General features: G+C 31.2%; 1 protein-coding gene across 1 annotated transcript in view; it reads left to right on the top strand.

The window, feature by feature from the left end:
• Positions 1 to 16,383, top strand: part of LOC129942213 (F-BAR domain only protein 2) — a 107,010-nt gene that overhangs the window by 49,727 nt on the left and 40,900 nt on the right. The window contains exons 6-7 of the mRNA XM_056051069.1: positions 4,385 to 5,083; positions 15,346 to 15,459. Coding sequence (XP_055907044.1) covers positions 4,385 to 5,083; positions 15,346 to 15,459 — 813 coding nt within the window. The remainder of the gene's footprint in view (positions 1 to 4,384; positions 5,084 to 15,345; positions 15,460 to 16,383) is intronic.

Below are 16,383 nucleotides of genomic sequence, written 5' to 3'. Positions count from 1 at the left end.
TTATTTAACTTCTTTAATAAATGCCTGCTTTAAAATTCAATATTTTCCACTTAAATGGAAGATGGCAAAAGTTGTTCCAATATTAAAATCTGGAAAACCTCGAAGTGATCCACTTAGTTATAGGCCAATAAGCCTACTGAGTAGCATTAGTAAGATTTTCGAAAAATTAATTCGCTGCAAATTAGAATTGTTTTTAAATGAAAAGAATATCATACCAATACAACAATTTGGATTCCGGAAAGAGCATAACACATCACACCAGGTCTTAAGAATCTGTAGACACGTAAAAGAAAAATTTAGAGAAAAAAAATCAACAGGATTAGTTTTGCTAGATGTTGAAAAAGCGTTTGACACTGTTTGGCACAATGCACTTATTTATAAACTTATTATAAATGAATGTCCAACTTTTTTAATAAAACTTATACAAAGTTTTTTAAGTGAAAGAACATTCATAGTTTCACTTAATGGACAAAATTCAGCCTCAAAAACTATTCCTGCTGGCGTTCCTCAAGGATCAGTGTTATCTCCTACGTTGTTCAATATTTTTATCTCTGATTTTCCAGTTTTGCAAAATTGTGAATTCGGTATGTATGCAGATGACATTGCTATATTCTCATCCGATGAACATCCTGATAATATTATTAACAATATTCAAACTGATTTAGCAATTATTTTCGAGTATTACAAACACTGGAAAATTAAAATCAATGCTGGGAAAAGCCAAGCTATCTTTTTCACCAGAAAAAGAAAGGATTGTTTTTTACCCAGTCGTAATATAAACTTAAATAACTGTGATATACCTTGGGTCAGCTCTGTCAAGTATTTAGGTATTTACTTAGATAAGAAGTTGACCTTCAAGAAACACACAGAAATGACAGCAAATAAAATAAATGTCGGAATAAAAATGTTATATCCGCTTATTAACCGAAGGTCATTACTTAGCAAACACAATAAACTTATTATTTTTAAAGTCGTTTTTCAAGCAATACTGTTATATGGATCGCCCGTATGGGGTAATTGTGCTGTAATGCATATTAAAAAATTGCAAATTCTCCAAAACAAAATTTTAAAAATGATGCTGAAGCTCCCCTGGCATTATTCAACCCAAGCCTTACACATAGAGACAACGAACGTCTTAAAAATAGACAAGAAAATTGAAATGCTCAATCAAAAATTTTCCAGAAAATGTGTATTAAGCGAAAACTCTCTGATTAGAAACTTGATTTAATAAATTGTCAAACATATTTTTTTTTTCTTTTTTTTTTTTATTCTTGTATTAATTGTTATTTATGCATCATTATAAGTATTTTTTTTTTTGTTTTTGTTTATTTATTAATTAATGTATCTTATTATGTATTCATTCTACTATCTACTTATTTATTTATACATTTTTTCTCCTTTACTAATTTATATATGTTTATATTTATTTATTTATTTATTTATTTATTTATTTGTGTCTTTATTTGTTTATTTATTTGTTTGATTTTTTACTTCTGCATTTTTGTATTTATTTATTTATTTATTTATTTATTTATTTATTTATTTATTTATTTATTTATTTATTTATTTATTTATTTATTTATTTATTTACTTATTTACTCATTTATTAATTCATTCGTGTATTTATTAACTTATTTGTTTGCCTATTTATTTATATATTTATTCGGAAATTAGTTTCTATTAAATTTAAGCATAACATATCTGTGATATAATTATAAACAAAATTCGAATGAAGGTTTTTTCTTTGCAATGTTTTCCTTCAAACTTATAAATATTAAGACATAGACATGCTGTTTAAAACATAATTATTATTTTCAGTAGTAAGATACAAATTGATATCATATCTCTGTGCTGTGCAATGACTTAAAAATATTGTAAACAATGTAACTTTTTCTTTGCCAATAAAATATCTATCTATCTATATTGACGTAACTAGAACTCGTCATTTTAGTGTCAACTTTAATAATATTTCCAACCCCACTAGAGGAAAAACATCCCCAGACCATAAGTGACCCTCCTCCATGTTTGACGGTTTTTTGAATGCACCTTTGGCTCAGTCTTTCCGATGGTTTGCACCAAACTCGTTTTCTGGATTTTAATTTTTTAATTCAAATTTGGACTTATCGTTTTACGTGCTCTCCAAAAGATAGAAACTTTCTTGAAAAAGCTAGCCATTTTTTTTTGACATTAATTGGCCGAAAAAGTTTCTTAAGCCAAATTCATTCGGACGCCTTTGAACAGTCCTTGGTGTAATGGATAACTCCACTTTAATGATTCTGCCCGAAGATAATGGGTGTTTTCGAGCCTCAATTTTTATTCTGCGGTCTGCGGAATTTTTAAAGCTGACGACAGTTCCTCGTTATACAAAATTAAAATAAATTTGTCTTCCACCAGAAACAGACAATCCATGTTTTTCTGCTAGTTTTTTTCCACCCATGTTGACGGTCTAAAACAAGCATTTCCTTCACTTCGGTTGAAAGCGGTTTAATAATATCCTTAACCGAATAAAATAAAAACAAGCAAATAAATGAATATGACTTTAAATTTAATTTATAAACCTTTTAATATTTTCTCTGCTATACAAAATTTTCCTAATTTTAAATATTTAGTAAGAAATTGAAAGAGTAATAAAAATTGTACTTTATTTTGTCGCAGCATTATTGCCGATGTTGGTAAACAAAAGAATAAATCTTTAACGGTTTTTTGATCAGAGAGTAAACAACTGGAAGTTTGTGACGTGTGTCAAAAAATTCTCTTTGCTCTTAAATTGCGGCACTATGAAATCAAATGAACCGCTTTTGCACTTTATTTTGTCTGACAGTGTACGTTGTTCAGGAGTAAGTTTATTCATTTTAAAATGTCAAACTGAGTATTAATCAAGTGGGAGCTATCAAAAAGATCAACTCGGATAGATGTTTTGCCAGAATGAAAACGGCACGTCTAAGAAAAAAAACCTTTATTACATAGAAAAAAATTGAGCTTCTAATTTGAAATAAGCAACAATACCTTTCAGTTGATGTGGAAATAATTTGCTTTTCCCTTTTATCACGCAATATATAAACGCAATATTCTCGAAGACCTTAAAGTTATTCGAAGTAGCATCCTATTAGGCTTCACCGAAGCCTCTAATTGCCTAGAACGACACAGGGTATTACAATGGATAAGTGTGGCGATAACGTCATCAATCGCCAGCCCATTAACCTAACCTACAAAATCTTTAACAACTGATAAGTTCAATCTCAAATATCTCAGATTTCCCATGGATGATTTTGAAAAGGTTGCAGCCAATAAACAAGCCACCATTCATATAAGATCAATTTTGTTTGTGAGTACTCTTGCCTTAAAATTAGCAATATCCTTTCTTTATCAGGATATCAACATGTTCTTTTAATTCAAAGAAGTGTAGTCTTATTTTCACGATAGTTAATAATGACTTGACTTGTATTTTTCACGTGTCTTTGTTCATTTACAGGCTAAATTAATAACAAAATTTGTCTGTTCTATTAAACCATTGCTGTCGGGGAAGAAATCAGGACTTCCATGACAAATAAAATTATATGTCAAATTTATAAATATCCCCTATTAGGTAATTTCTTCAGATTTTATGTATGATTACATGTAATCTAATTATTTGTTTTGATTAGTGCAGTTCAATATACTTTTAGTTTAACATAAGCCAAAACGTTCGAGTACTGTTAACTAGAAGAGAGAAGTCTCTCAAAAGAAGAATTTTGGTTCCGGATGTTTTTCAAATACATACCTACAATTTAAAAAATGTATGTACAAAATATTCTCTATTACACCGCGAAATCAATAAAAAAACAAAGGGTAATAAGGCTTAATCCTCTCAAAATTCAGAAGGTTGAATCGTTTATTACATAATCTTTCTTTAATGCTGATTTGCATTAAAATTGAATCAAATGTCACAACATTTTTCTAGGAAAACAATAATTCAATTTTTAAAATAATTACAAATTCAGATATGGGAAGTTTTATTTTTTTGTATGAAAACAACTCAATAATTTTTTGTCCAGCTGTGTTGATCAATTCAGCGAAAGTTAGCCACGAAAAGATTGTCATTTTGATCATTAGTTTTATTTTTATAAATCAATAGCTTTGTTTCACTTTAAAAATGCGTCCGTGTTCAAATTGCACAGCGTTTATTAAAATAAATTTATTTCGTAATTGCTAAGCGTTTTGATTTTGTTTTTCTTTTATCTACATAACTAAACATTTTTATTATTACTAAAAGTATACATTTTTTAAATTTTTTTGTTTGTTTTTAATTAAGTTTTATTTTTTAAAAAGTTTTGTTGTTTAATTTTGTGTTTTTGTTTTTTTGTTTTTCATTAACAATTTTCTTTTCCAATAAAACAACTTACAGAAATATCCGAACTCCCGTTCATTACCTTATCGACGCAACCCACTTCTTCGACAAGTTCGCATTTAAATATCTCCAATCGGCCAATATCACCCGCAAATCTCACAGACACACAACTAGCACAGCAACACCAATTACCAAAACAACAACAACTAATACAGCAACAACAACAACAAGGAAACTTGGATGTTCTAACATCATCGGACATTGGTGGGTCTAGCCTCAATAGTGAAAACATCAGTGGTAGCAGACTTTATCTGTCCACAAAACCAGATTCTGATCCAAAGAGCCAATATTCTTCGACAGAGCGTAGCATCGAAAACATTGAAAATATAACACGAGCCTTATCACCAGAGCCCATACAAACAACAACCATTAGCACTACAGCCACATCGGTCAAGTCAAACATCCGCAGTTGGTTCAGCATTCCATCAACGAAACATTCCACAAGTAACACAACTAGTACATGCAATAACAACTCCTCCTCCTCTTCATCTAATGCAAATAAATTAACCAATGGGAATTTTGGTACGGACACTAACTCCAGCTCGAGTATAAATAATTCCCAAAGTGCTAACCATTCCAACAGTCCTTCCCAACAACTGGACAATTCCAATACCAACATCATTCAAAGTTCATTTATATCGTCAGCCTTGACTCAACTATCTGAGCAAAATTCAGCATCTTCTTCGTCGGTTCCAAGTATGAGATAAATGCATTATTCATTATAAAAAATACTTACCTTTTGTATGTCCCTTACCTATTTTAACATAAATATTCTTGAGCCTATACTAAACCTTTACCTTCTATACCTTCAATAATATTATAATCTTCGTCAAGTGTATGTTAAATGATTTAGTGCAATATTAACCATATGTATTTTTTTAGTTAGAAGAAAATCAGATAACCAAATATTTTGAATGCTCAGAATCAAAAGCTCCTTTAAAAAAAAAGTAATGAGACATAAAAAGGATTCTATTATAATATTCTTAAAAACCTAATTTTTTTATATTCTTTTTATTTTTTTTTATTTTAAATTTTAAATACACCACATTTGAAGTCTTATAATATTTAAAAAAATATAAGCTTCACACCAAATTTTCCAAAACCAAAACATTCATTACATTTAATATTAATGGAAATGTTGGGTCGTATTCACAATACGTTTGATTGAAATTATATTCTTAATATTTATTAATAATGAACACTTAATCATGTTTTTAAAATACGCCCTTTCAAAAATGCAAGACAACCCAAAACTGTGTTTTTAAGGCTTAGTTAAAACACGTTATATATTTTGCAAATTACAAATCTCTATCTGAAGTTTCGAAAAACCTTGAATGTAATTCCCTTATGTTTTTGAATAATTCGTTTTAAAATTAATTTTTAGTGCTGATTCCGAATCCGAACTCCGATTTTAAACTCAAACGTTTTCAAAATTATCACTATTTGCAATGTTTTCCCAATTACTTATGTTATAACCTTAAGACTATGAATTCTTAATAAGATCACTTCTTATTATTCTTAAGTCGTGAGACCAATGGACCCAGCCATTTTTGAATAATAATTTGAAAAAAAAGTATTAGTTTTTAAAATTTGTTTTATTAAGAACCGTTTCAGTAATAAAAAAAAAAAAAAAAAAAAAAACATTTTTAAATGAAATATTGATTTAGAGGATTGTAGATTTGGGAAATCATCACACATTTTTTCTGTATGGTTGTTTATCAAAAACCTGACGTGATAGAATGATTTTGAAGTTGAATTCGAACTAAAGCCATCAAGGACCTTAAAAAAAAAGTATAATTACTTTTTTGACCATTGTTCAGGGTGAATGAAAAAGTTTTTTGCTTATGATCTCACCAATCCCAAAAATTCCCGGGCAATCGTTTTCCTCGGGTTCTCCCGAGAGTAAAATTCTCCTTCCTTACAAACTCGAGAATGAAAATTTTGTATGTTGGATTAGCTGTTCCGAAGTCTACGGACTTTTTCATTGTAATTAAAACATAGATGCCCTGTTCGTTGCCGAAAAATGGTTGTTCCTTATTTGGTCTATCGCCAGTCCTATTCCTTGCTTTCAGTTTTTCAGCCATCTTTAATTGAACATAATATTTCTTCTGAACACTCTAAACCTATAGTTTTGTTATACATTGGTGGTCTACACAAATTCAACTCTACCATTTTCCAAATCAATGCTACTTCTTCCTTTGTTTGTTTGTTGAGTCAACATAAAATTTAAAAGCATTTGCAGAGCTGATCCTTGTTTTGTTGGTTTTGGCCTCAAAAATAATTGGAAAAAAAAGGAAAAACTTCACTTTACTTCGTAACAAGCTTGCGCCAAATGAATTTGAATTGTCCCTTTTTTTTATTTTAGAAAGCTCGTTTATTTCCCGTAGTAACTTTTTTCTATTTTTGAGCTTGTTTAGAATAATGAAAATTCAAAAAGGATCAAAATCGGGCGACTTTCCATTACCGCAGCACGAATTTCCTTCTGATTTTTTTTTTGCAGTTAGGTAGGGGTCTCAATTGAACATGTTTTAAATATTAGGGCGAGGAAACAACTTTAAGTCATAAAAAAAAATATTTTCTTTTTCGGACTTAACCCTACTTTTTTGTATTGCATTCTTTGAGCCTAAAACAAGTTTTTTTTTAATTGATAGCACGACGCACGTACTAACAGCTAGGTATGTAAGGGGTCATTATAGGATTTGGGGTGGGTGCGAGTTTGGGTATATGCAAAGTACTTTTTCATTTGAGCACTAAAATAAAAGAAATCACCAAGAAAAAAAACAAGTATGGCAACACTGAACATAAAACTATGAAGAAATGTCAAAATGTGTTTTAAAAGTGTAAAAAAGTGAACTTTAAAAATTAATTAAAAATAGAAATAAATGTTTCCTCGCTCTAAAACTGCTATAGTTATTATTTATTTGCACATATCTATCGAAAAAAAAAAAACGCGAGTCGAAATTCGTGCTGCGGTAATGGAAAGTTGAGCTTCAAAATCTTTGGGAATTTTCTATTTAAAATGAGAGAGAAGGGAAAAGTGAAATCTTTATATTGTCATTTAGAATTGGGCTGAATATCCCACAGAATGTTGGCTAAAATGAAAAATCTCAGTTAGCCGACATGTATTATATCCCCTAATATTAAACAAGAGCGACATAAAGATAACCTGGGGAGTCATTCCGTATTTTTTAAAACGATAATCGTCAAAACAATTATCATTAACGATATCGTCAATAATTTGCTTCACGTAACTATGTCACTATCGTCTCGTCTATCGTTTTCATTATAAGATAACTGAAATGTCAAAATCAACTCAACGAAAGATAATGCTTGTTCGAGATTTATTGTTTGTGACTGTTACTGATTTAATTTTTTGTTAGAGTGAAAAAACTTATCGAGAGAACCAAATTTCGTCTTCGTCCCTTCGAAACCTCTAACTCTCATTTTTTATAGCGTGTTGAATTCGTATCGGTGTATACATGAGAGCAGAGAGTGAAAAAACTTCAGTTGAGAGATTGAGATTTGCAACCAATAAATAATTTGCCACACAGTTTGCTATAACTTTATAAAGTCCTTTTTTGAAAAACTTCGATGAAAACTATAATGGTTTAAATTATTTTATAAGAAAAAACAAAAATGCTTACATATAAACGGTGATTTTTTAAGAGCTTGAAAACTTTAAAAAAAAAAAACGCATACAATTTGCAAAATCTCATCGATTCTTTATTTGAAACGTTAGATTGGTCCATGACATTTACTTTTTGAAGATAATTTCATTTAAATGTTGACCGCGGCTGCGTCTTAGGTGGTCCATTCGGAAAGTCCAATTTTGGGTAACTTTTTCGAGCATTTCGGCCGGAATAGCCCGAATTTCTTCGGAAATGTTGTCTTCCAAAGCTGGAATAGTTGCTGGCTTATTTGTGTAGACTTCAGACTTGACGTAGCCCCACAAAAAATAGTCTAAAGGCGTCAAATCGCATGATCTTGGTGGCCAACTTACCGGTCCATTCCTTGAGATGAATTGTTCTACGAAGTTTTCCCTCACAATGGCCATAGAATCGCGAGCTGTGTGGCTTGTAGCGCCATCTTGTTGAAATCACATGTCAACCAAGTTCAGTTCTTCCATTTTTGGCAACAAAAAGTTTGTTAGCATTGAACGATAGCGATCGCCATTCACCGTAACGTTGCGGCCAACAGCATCTTTTAAAAAATACGGTCCAATGATTCCACCAGCGTACAAACCACACCAAACAGTGCATTTTTCGGGATGCATGGGCAGTTCTTGAACGGCTTCTGGTTGCTCTTCACTCCAAATGCGGCAATTTTGCTTATTTACGTAGCCATTCAACCAGAAATGAGCCTCATCGCTGAACAAAATTTGTCGATAAAAAAGCGGATTTTCTGCCAACTTTTCTAGGCCCATTCACTGAAAATTCGACGTTGTGGCAGATCGTTCGGCTTCAGTTCTTGCACGAGCTGTATTTTATACGGTTTTACACCAAGATCTTTGCGTAAAATCTTCAATGTGGTCGAATAACACAAACGCAATTGCTGCGAACGGCGACGAATCGACATTTCACGGTCTTCAGCAACACTCTCAGAAACAGACGCAATATTCTCTTCTGTACGCACTATACGCATTCGTGTGGTTGGTTTAATGTCCAATAAAGTAAACTGAGTGCGAAACTGTTTGCTCACTTGGTCGATTATGTAGACCATAAATCGGACGTAAAGCGCGAAACACATTTCGAACCGAACACTGATTTTTGTAATAAAATTCAATGATTTGAGAGCGTTGCTCGTTAATAAGTCTATTCATGATGAAATGTCAAAGCATACTGAGCATCTTTCTCTTTGACACCATGTCTGAAATCCCGCGTGATCTGTCAAATACTAATGCATGAAAATCCTAACCTCAAAAAAATCACCCTTTAGGTTGGAAGAGATATATATCCATAAACGTATTCATTTTATTTTGTTCTGAGTTTTCATTTTCACTTTGTAACAAAACTACGCCGAAACATTTTCATTTCAATTTGCATAGTTAATCAACGACACACGATACCTTTTTAGCTATCGTGCAAACGCTATCGTTTTGACGATATCTATCGCCTATTGTCTATTGACTATCGCCGAAATGCTATCGTTTGACTATAGTCGTTTTACGGAATGACCCCCCTGAATATTATAGACCTAAGATTTGTATATAATTGTATGGGTTTTTTTAAAATAAATTATATAGTTGTTAAAAGTTAAATACGAATTGATTTATTTTCACGAAAATTATCTCTCACTTTTACCTCTCGGGCTTAAGATGTATCAAAAAATAATTTACTGTCAATTCTCTAAACAGTTTTTGAATAAAAGACCCCCAAAACAAAAAAATATTTGTTGCCATTCTCAATCCCACTCTGACATCCATTTTTCATAGTAGGTATATATTTTTTGTTTCATAATGCAGACTAATTTTGTAGTGTAATGCATGCAAATCTACTGGGATGGGTCTTGAAACTCTATACTTTATGTATTTTAAGCTTATGAGTGGACTTAAGTTGAAACATATAAAAAAAACCTTATTTAAAGATATTTTACTAACGAACATGTTTAATTGTTTAAATAAACTGCAAATTTTAGTGCTGCAGATGTATTTTTTTTACCAAGGGCAAACCAAAAAGCTAGTTGCATTGAAAATCCATGTATTTGAAGAATGTCTCTCATTTCTATTGGCCTAGTTTTGTTTAGATACATTCAAATAAGAACAGTTAAATTATGTTCCGTACAAGCTCAAGTGGATTTTAGACTTAAGATTAATTTCATTAGAAGTTAATTTTTACCATTTACGTCACTTGAACATCGTCGAAATGTTTCTTATCTCACCCTCTTTTACAGTTATTTTAATGGTTTATGCTCTAGAGAAATAGCCAGCTGCATTCCTCCCCTTAAACAGTTCAACCGTAATACTCGCGCTTCTGGGAATGCTCATCAGTATACCCTCGAGCCCAACTTCGGTCGTACTGTCAAGTACAGAGATTCGTTTTAGCCGTACTATACGAATGTGGAATGCCTTGCCACAATCTGTCTTTCCCAGCTATTGCAATATTCAGGAATTCAAAACCAATGTGCACCGACACTTCCTTTCAACCCCTCTCTCCCTTTCCTAGTGCTCACACTGTGTCTACATAGTAAGGGTAGTTATCCCTTTGAGTGTGCACTTATTATATAAACAAAAATTTACCAACTGCCATACACTTTTGCAAATATATGATAATTTTATGGGAAAACTTTAGAAATACATTAGTGTACTTTTTGTTTAATTCGGTCCTTTATTGAATTCAAGTGTAAGAAACACTTAACACTTGCGTTTTATTCAAATGATATTTGTAATTTATGGCTTAAATGAAATTTAAATATTTCTTAATCTGTTGCAACCCAAAAGTTTTTTATTATTTTCAGTTGTTTATGGAAAAAGTAGACTTACAACCCTAAGCTTTTGTTTTTTTTTTATTCTAGACGGTAAACATAAATGGCACATGATCTTTTAAAGCAGATTTACCTTCTATCATTATCTATTATTATCACTTTTAAAGTAACATATGGTTGTACTTTTTATTTATCACAGCTTCACATCTCCTTGAAAAACTCCACTAATTTTCTGCATCGTTCTGTGGGCATAATCATACCAAGCCTTTTTTATGTATTTCCACAGCTCATCTAAGCTATTGGAATTTTCGCATTCCAATTGACTCAATAAGATAACGGATTTTCAATTGGATTAAGATCGGGAGACTTAGCTGGTATTTTCAAAACGTTAACATAATTATTTTCCAAACACAATTTAACTACTCGAGAAGTTTGTATAAAATTAATTAACATCGGAATTACTAATGATCTTCCATTATAAGTTTGCTGATCCATTCTTGAGTTTACTTTACAATTGGGCCAACTACACTATATATATTTTGGGTTGTGTTGTTGGTCTAAGTCCGCAGAACTTTATTTCATCGCTTTCGCTATTTCCAAAAAGGGGATTTCAAAGATTTTTCTTTAAGTTATTACTTGTGTTTTGTTGGGAAATCTATCCATAGTAAAGTAAGATTTTACACGAATAACAAAAATAATATCCATAGTTTGAATAACACCGATAAAAGTTAGAGTAGAATCTCACTATGGATAGGTTTTTGACATTTATATGAGCCTCGAATGGATCTTATGTGATTTCGTTCTCAAATGTTGGTACGATTGATATTGCATTTGTATCTCGATGGCTGTGTTTGTTGAGTAGTTCTGCATTTGGAATCATGTGTGCTTTCCATTGCGGAAAAAACGAATCTATTACTGTTGATATTATTTACTTTTGTTAGTGACAATGGACTAACTGGGTTTATTTTGCAAGAAAAGACAATAGATAAATCTCAAATCGATTCAGGTATATAAAGAATTGAGGCGAGCTTCAAGCTCGCTTCAACACCACATGTTAATGTAGTAGTCTACGAACAAACCCCCTTTTTGAAGTTTTTTATTATTATTTTGACAGATCTTCTTTCAGTTGTGCCAATTTTTAAATACAAAAATCTGGCCACTGCGGATCGTTTTGTTGGGAATTTCTCACTTTACTATATATGAAATGCGAACAAAACGCACGTATTTTTTTGACAAAAGTTTTTTTTTGTTCCTCAATTGAAATTTTATTTAACCCTCCTTTACGTTATGGGGTCCAAATGTACTCAGAACACTCATAACTTTTTTGTTATTACAGTGGTGGTCCAGTACAACGAACGATATAATGTCCAGTGTCAATTCGCTATATAGAAAACATTTTTTTCATACAAATCTTTAGGTAAATAGAAAGTACATTTGTATTTTTAATTAATTTATTTCAAACGTCATAGAAAAATAATTTAAACTTCACTTAATATATATATATAACATATATAACTTCATTAAAATATAACGAACAATTTAGGGAATATACTGTATTAGTTAAGCTAATTTCTTCTTAAATGGTTTGACAAGGTCTGCCCTCGATGAAAGCTTTTCACCAGACTCTTTAAGAAGTCGAATTCCAAAGCGCTTTTTAAATTTTGTTGGTCAACCACCGTGGTGATATCTTTTTTTTTTTTGAAACTACTTGCCTTGGCCTTTAAAATGTTACCATTAATAGGAACATGACTTTTACGTTGCGCAATAAACCATTTGTACAATGCGGTTTCCATTTTTCAATATTCATCCTTCTTTAATGATCGTCGACTTGCTCTCATTTTTCTTGATAGTGTATATGTTAGACTTTGAAATTCCAAACTTCTTCGAAATGGCCGAGAGCGAAACTCTTTTTTAATTTTTGCGCCCATTGTAAGACGTTTGCGCGACGACATCATGCTTAACTTTCTTATTCAGCATCAGACATGAAACTGAGAAACGATGTTAAATATTCCAGACGCCAAAAAACGTAAAACAACAAAAATGGGGCTAAAATTCCGACATTACTAAGCAATCGAAAAAAAAACTTGTGTAATGGGAAATTGTGTATGTACCTTTCAATATTATCATAAACATACATGTTAGAGACATTAAAAAATTTACAGTAATTTTTTTTTTTACTATCTGAAATTCCTTATTTTGTTCGTTATATAGAAAACCTAATGGACTTGAAAAAAGTGTTCGTAATATCGATCATTTGCCGCCTCCTCATCGGGTTCGGTGAGCTAATCGTTTCTGAACACATTTGTGTTTTTCACAGGCTTGAGAACCGGAAGTAGTTTTCTCACATTTATGTTGCGTCAAAACAACTTGTTTGTTTGGCTTTTGAACATAAGTTACCATTTTTTCAGAAAATTCAAAGGTAGATGAATGGATTTGACAATACTGCTTCCAGTCTTTAATTTTTTGTAGTAAAGAAATATTTTACTACAAAGAGTTTTGGCACTTATAATTTTGTTGGCGAATTTTTCCCAAGATGGTTTTTTTTTATTGAGCAACTTCAACGCCAAGTCCACGGATTTAAAAAAGTTATCGATTGTAAATTTTTTGCCTAGTGTTGAAATATGATATCATAGAATCACCCCATCACCGTGTACTCTGATAAAGGCTGTACTACATTAACCACTAGTTTTATCAAATTTGAAAAAGTTATGAAATCTTAGAACTCGAATTATAACTCACTTTTTGCACTTTTTCTTTATTTAAGTATTTCCAATAAAAAAATTTTCAATTACACGATTTTAAATTTACAGCCAACATTGTCAATTGTAATTAAATAACAAATTAGAAATAGTGGACCTTTTTATACACATAAATTTCCCTTCTCAAGATCTTGAGAACCCAATAGAAGAGGTAGAAAAGGTTTTGCTTTGTTTACGGTTTATTAGTTAAAGCAAACCGGAAATCCACACAGAATAAAAATCTGGGAGAAATTTTTAACTTGTCTATTCAAATTTTAACTAAAGTTACCTCATAAGTGTTTGAAAAAAAAACATTCATAAATAAGTTAGAAAAAGTAAAATTAATACGAGGGTCGTTTGAAAAGACCGTGCAAAAATAAAAACTGCTTAATTTTTTTGGATAAACCTTTTTTATTTTTCAACGTAGTCTCCTTTCAGGCTTATACACTTCGTCCAACGCTGCTCTAGTTTGTTGATCCCTTCCGAATAATAAGATTTGTCCAAGTCTGTTAAGTAGCCGTTGGTTTCTGCAATCACCTCCTCGTTTGAATGGAATTTTTTTCCCGCCAGCCATTTCTTCATAATGGGCAACAAATAATAGTCTGGAGAATAGGGGGGATTTGGAACGATTTGGAATCCTAATTCCAATAGTTTTGCGGTCGCAACTGCTGAGGTATAAACTGGTGCGCTGTGGTGATGGAAAAGAACTTTTTTGCGGGCCAATCGTGGACGTTTTTCTTTCAGTTCGGTTATCAAACGGTCCAATAGCAACGAATAATATTCACCTGTAATGGTTTTACCCTTTTCCAGATATTCGATGAAGATTATTCCTTGCGAATCCCAAAAGACAGTCGCCATAACCTTCCAAGCCGACGCGACGTCCAGAACGTTCAGCGTCTGTTGTGCTCATATGGCCACTCCGAAAATGTTGAAACCACTTGTAAACTGTTCTACTAGAAGGTGCAAAGTCACCATAATGTTTATCAGGCTTCTGTTTAGTCTCCTGAGGTGTTTTGCCTTTCATAAAGTAATGTTTAATCAACACACGAAATTCTTTTTCGTTCATTTTTTTGACTTCCTCAATTCAAACGAATGTCAAACACAAACCAATAGACCGACCTGGCTAAAACTTGGTGTGTATTCTTTCAAGACATGCTACTAATTGTAAATAACCTCGATATGCACCAGTAGTGCCATCTGTTTTTGCATGCACTTTCCAAACGTCCCTCGTAGATATGACAAAAATAAACTGTCGAAAACATTCTTCGGTACAAATGGACGCCATGACACGATTGTTAAGGAGGGTTAATATAAAACGTGATATAGTTAGTAGTTATAAATAAATGTTATTGCTAAATTGATCTAATTAAGCCTAAATACTTCTCAATGTTTCCATTAAGATAACGTCCTTACACCCACTTTCTTTGTTAATTTTTATTTATATCAATGCTAATTATTATTTTTATCAATCAGGTATTACTATTATTTTATATTTTCCATCCCAGCCTAGGTAATCATATTGACCTTTCTTATTGACCTGTTTTTACTTCTTTACCGTAAAAAAAAACTTAAAATGAAAAGCAATAGATTCAAAATAAAAAAAATATTCTTATCTCAATATTTCCTATCTATAAATCTTTTTTCAATTTCTCTTTAATTTGTTTTTTTCTTTACAATAATGATCAATGATTTTCTTTGTTTTACATTCATTTAAATCAAAAATCAAACAAAAAATCAAAAAACAAAAAACTAAAATTACATATAAATTGTAACGGAAAATATAACGGAAACGCACTTTAGAACGCCATCATGAATCCCAGCAACAAGAGCAGCAAACCAACGACCAACGTCAGCAACAACAACCGCAGCGTCGAACGACTTCCCTGCTAAATATTTTCTCCTCCAATTCTCAGGGTATGATAAGTGAAAACAAAAATTACAACAAAAACAAATCAAAAAACGTCTTTTTTAATAATTCCAAAAGGTTTAATGCACTAAATGGCAACTTACAAACACTTAAAAGCTTGTTTACATTTTATGGAGTTTCTTTTTTCTTTCTGCACAGGTTACAGTTATAATAAATTATTTGTTTTATGTTTTTCTTCTTCAAATTGAAACTCAATAATTTTGTTTTACATAATATTTATACTCGTATGGGCGCACGAATGTTAAATTTGTTTTATTTTTAAGGCCTCACTTACATTTGGTATTTCTTTTTTGGCTTATCGTATGGCTTTTTTTTTGACATGAATTATTGTATTATTGAAAAAAGATGATATATTTGCAAAAAAATCTAAATGAAATGAATTGTAAAATCTTATAAAATTTTAACAAAAAAACTATTTTTAATTATTTTAGTTAATTATAAATTTAAATTTATAAATGTGAATATCTCTTTAAAAATTATTATAACTTTTTTAAAAAGATTGACAGAAGTGTAATTCGTAGGTACTTTTTTTTTAAACTTTATGGCAAAGTAACATTTCCAATGTTCCAATGTATGTCAAAAAATTACTCCATGACAAAAATCCTTTACGCCAATATTATTGAGCTTTTGTTGAAACTAAGTTAATAAGCCAAAAAAATAGATTAAAAAGTGCTTAGAGTTTTTCAGAAATTGTATTTAATTGTAAATGAAATGAAACATTACTTGAATTTGTTTGATATCTAAACATATTTTTGCAAAAACATAATTCTCGAAACCTCCACCAATCTAGTTCTGCCTTAAAACTAATTTTGAAGATACTCAATGATATTGGCGTTAGTATTAATGTTACAAGCAGGAATACTTTAAAGTAAGTAAACTTGTTTTAGTTTTTCGAAATCATCTGAGTTCAG

The sequence above is a fragment of the Eupeodes corollae genome, chromosome 1 (assembly GCF_945859685.1).
Source record: "Eupeodes corollae chromosome 1, idEupCoro1.1, whole genome shotgun sequence".
NCBI lineage: Eukaryota > Metazoa > Arthropoda > Insecta > Diptera > Syrphidae > Eupeodes > Eupeodes corollae.
The sequence above is the reverse complement of the archived record's forward strand: the minus strand, read 5'-3'. Positions and strand labels throughout refer to the sequence as shown.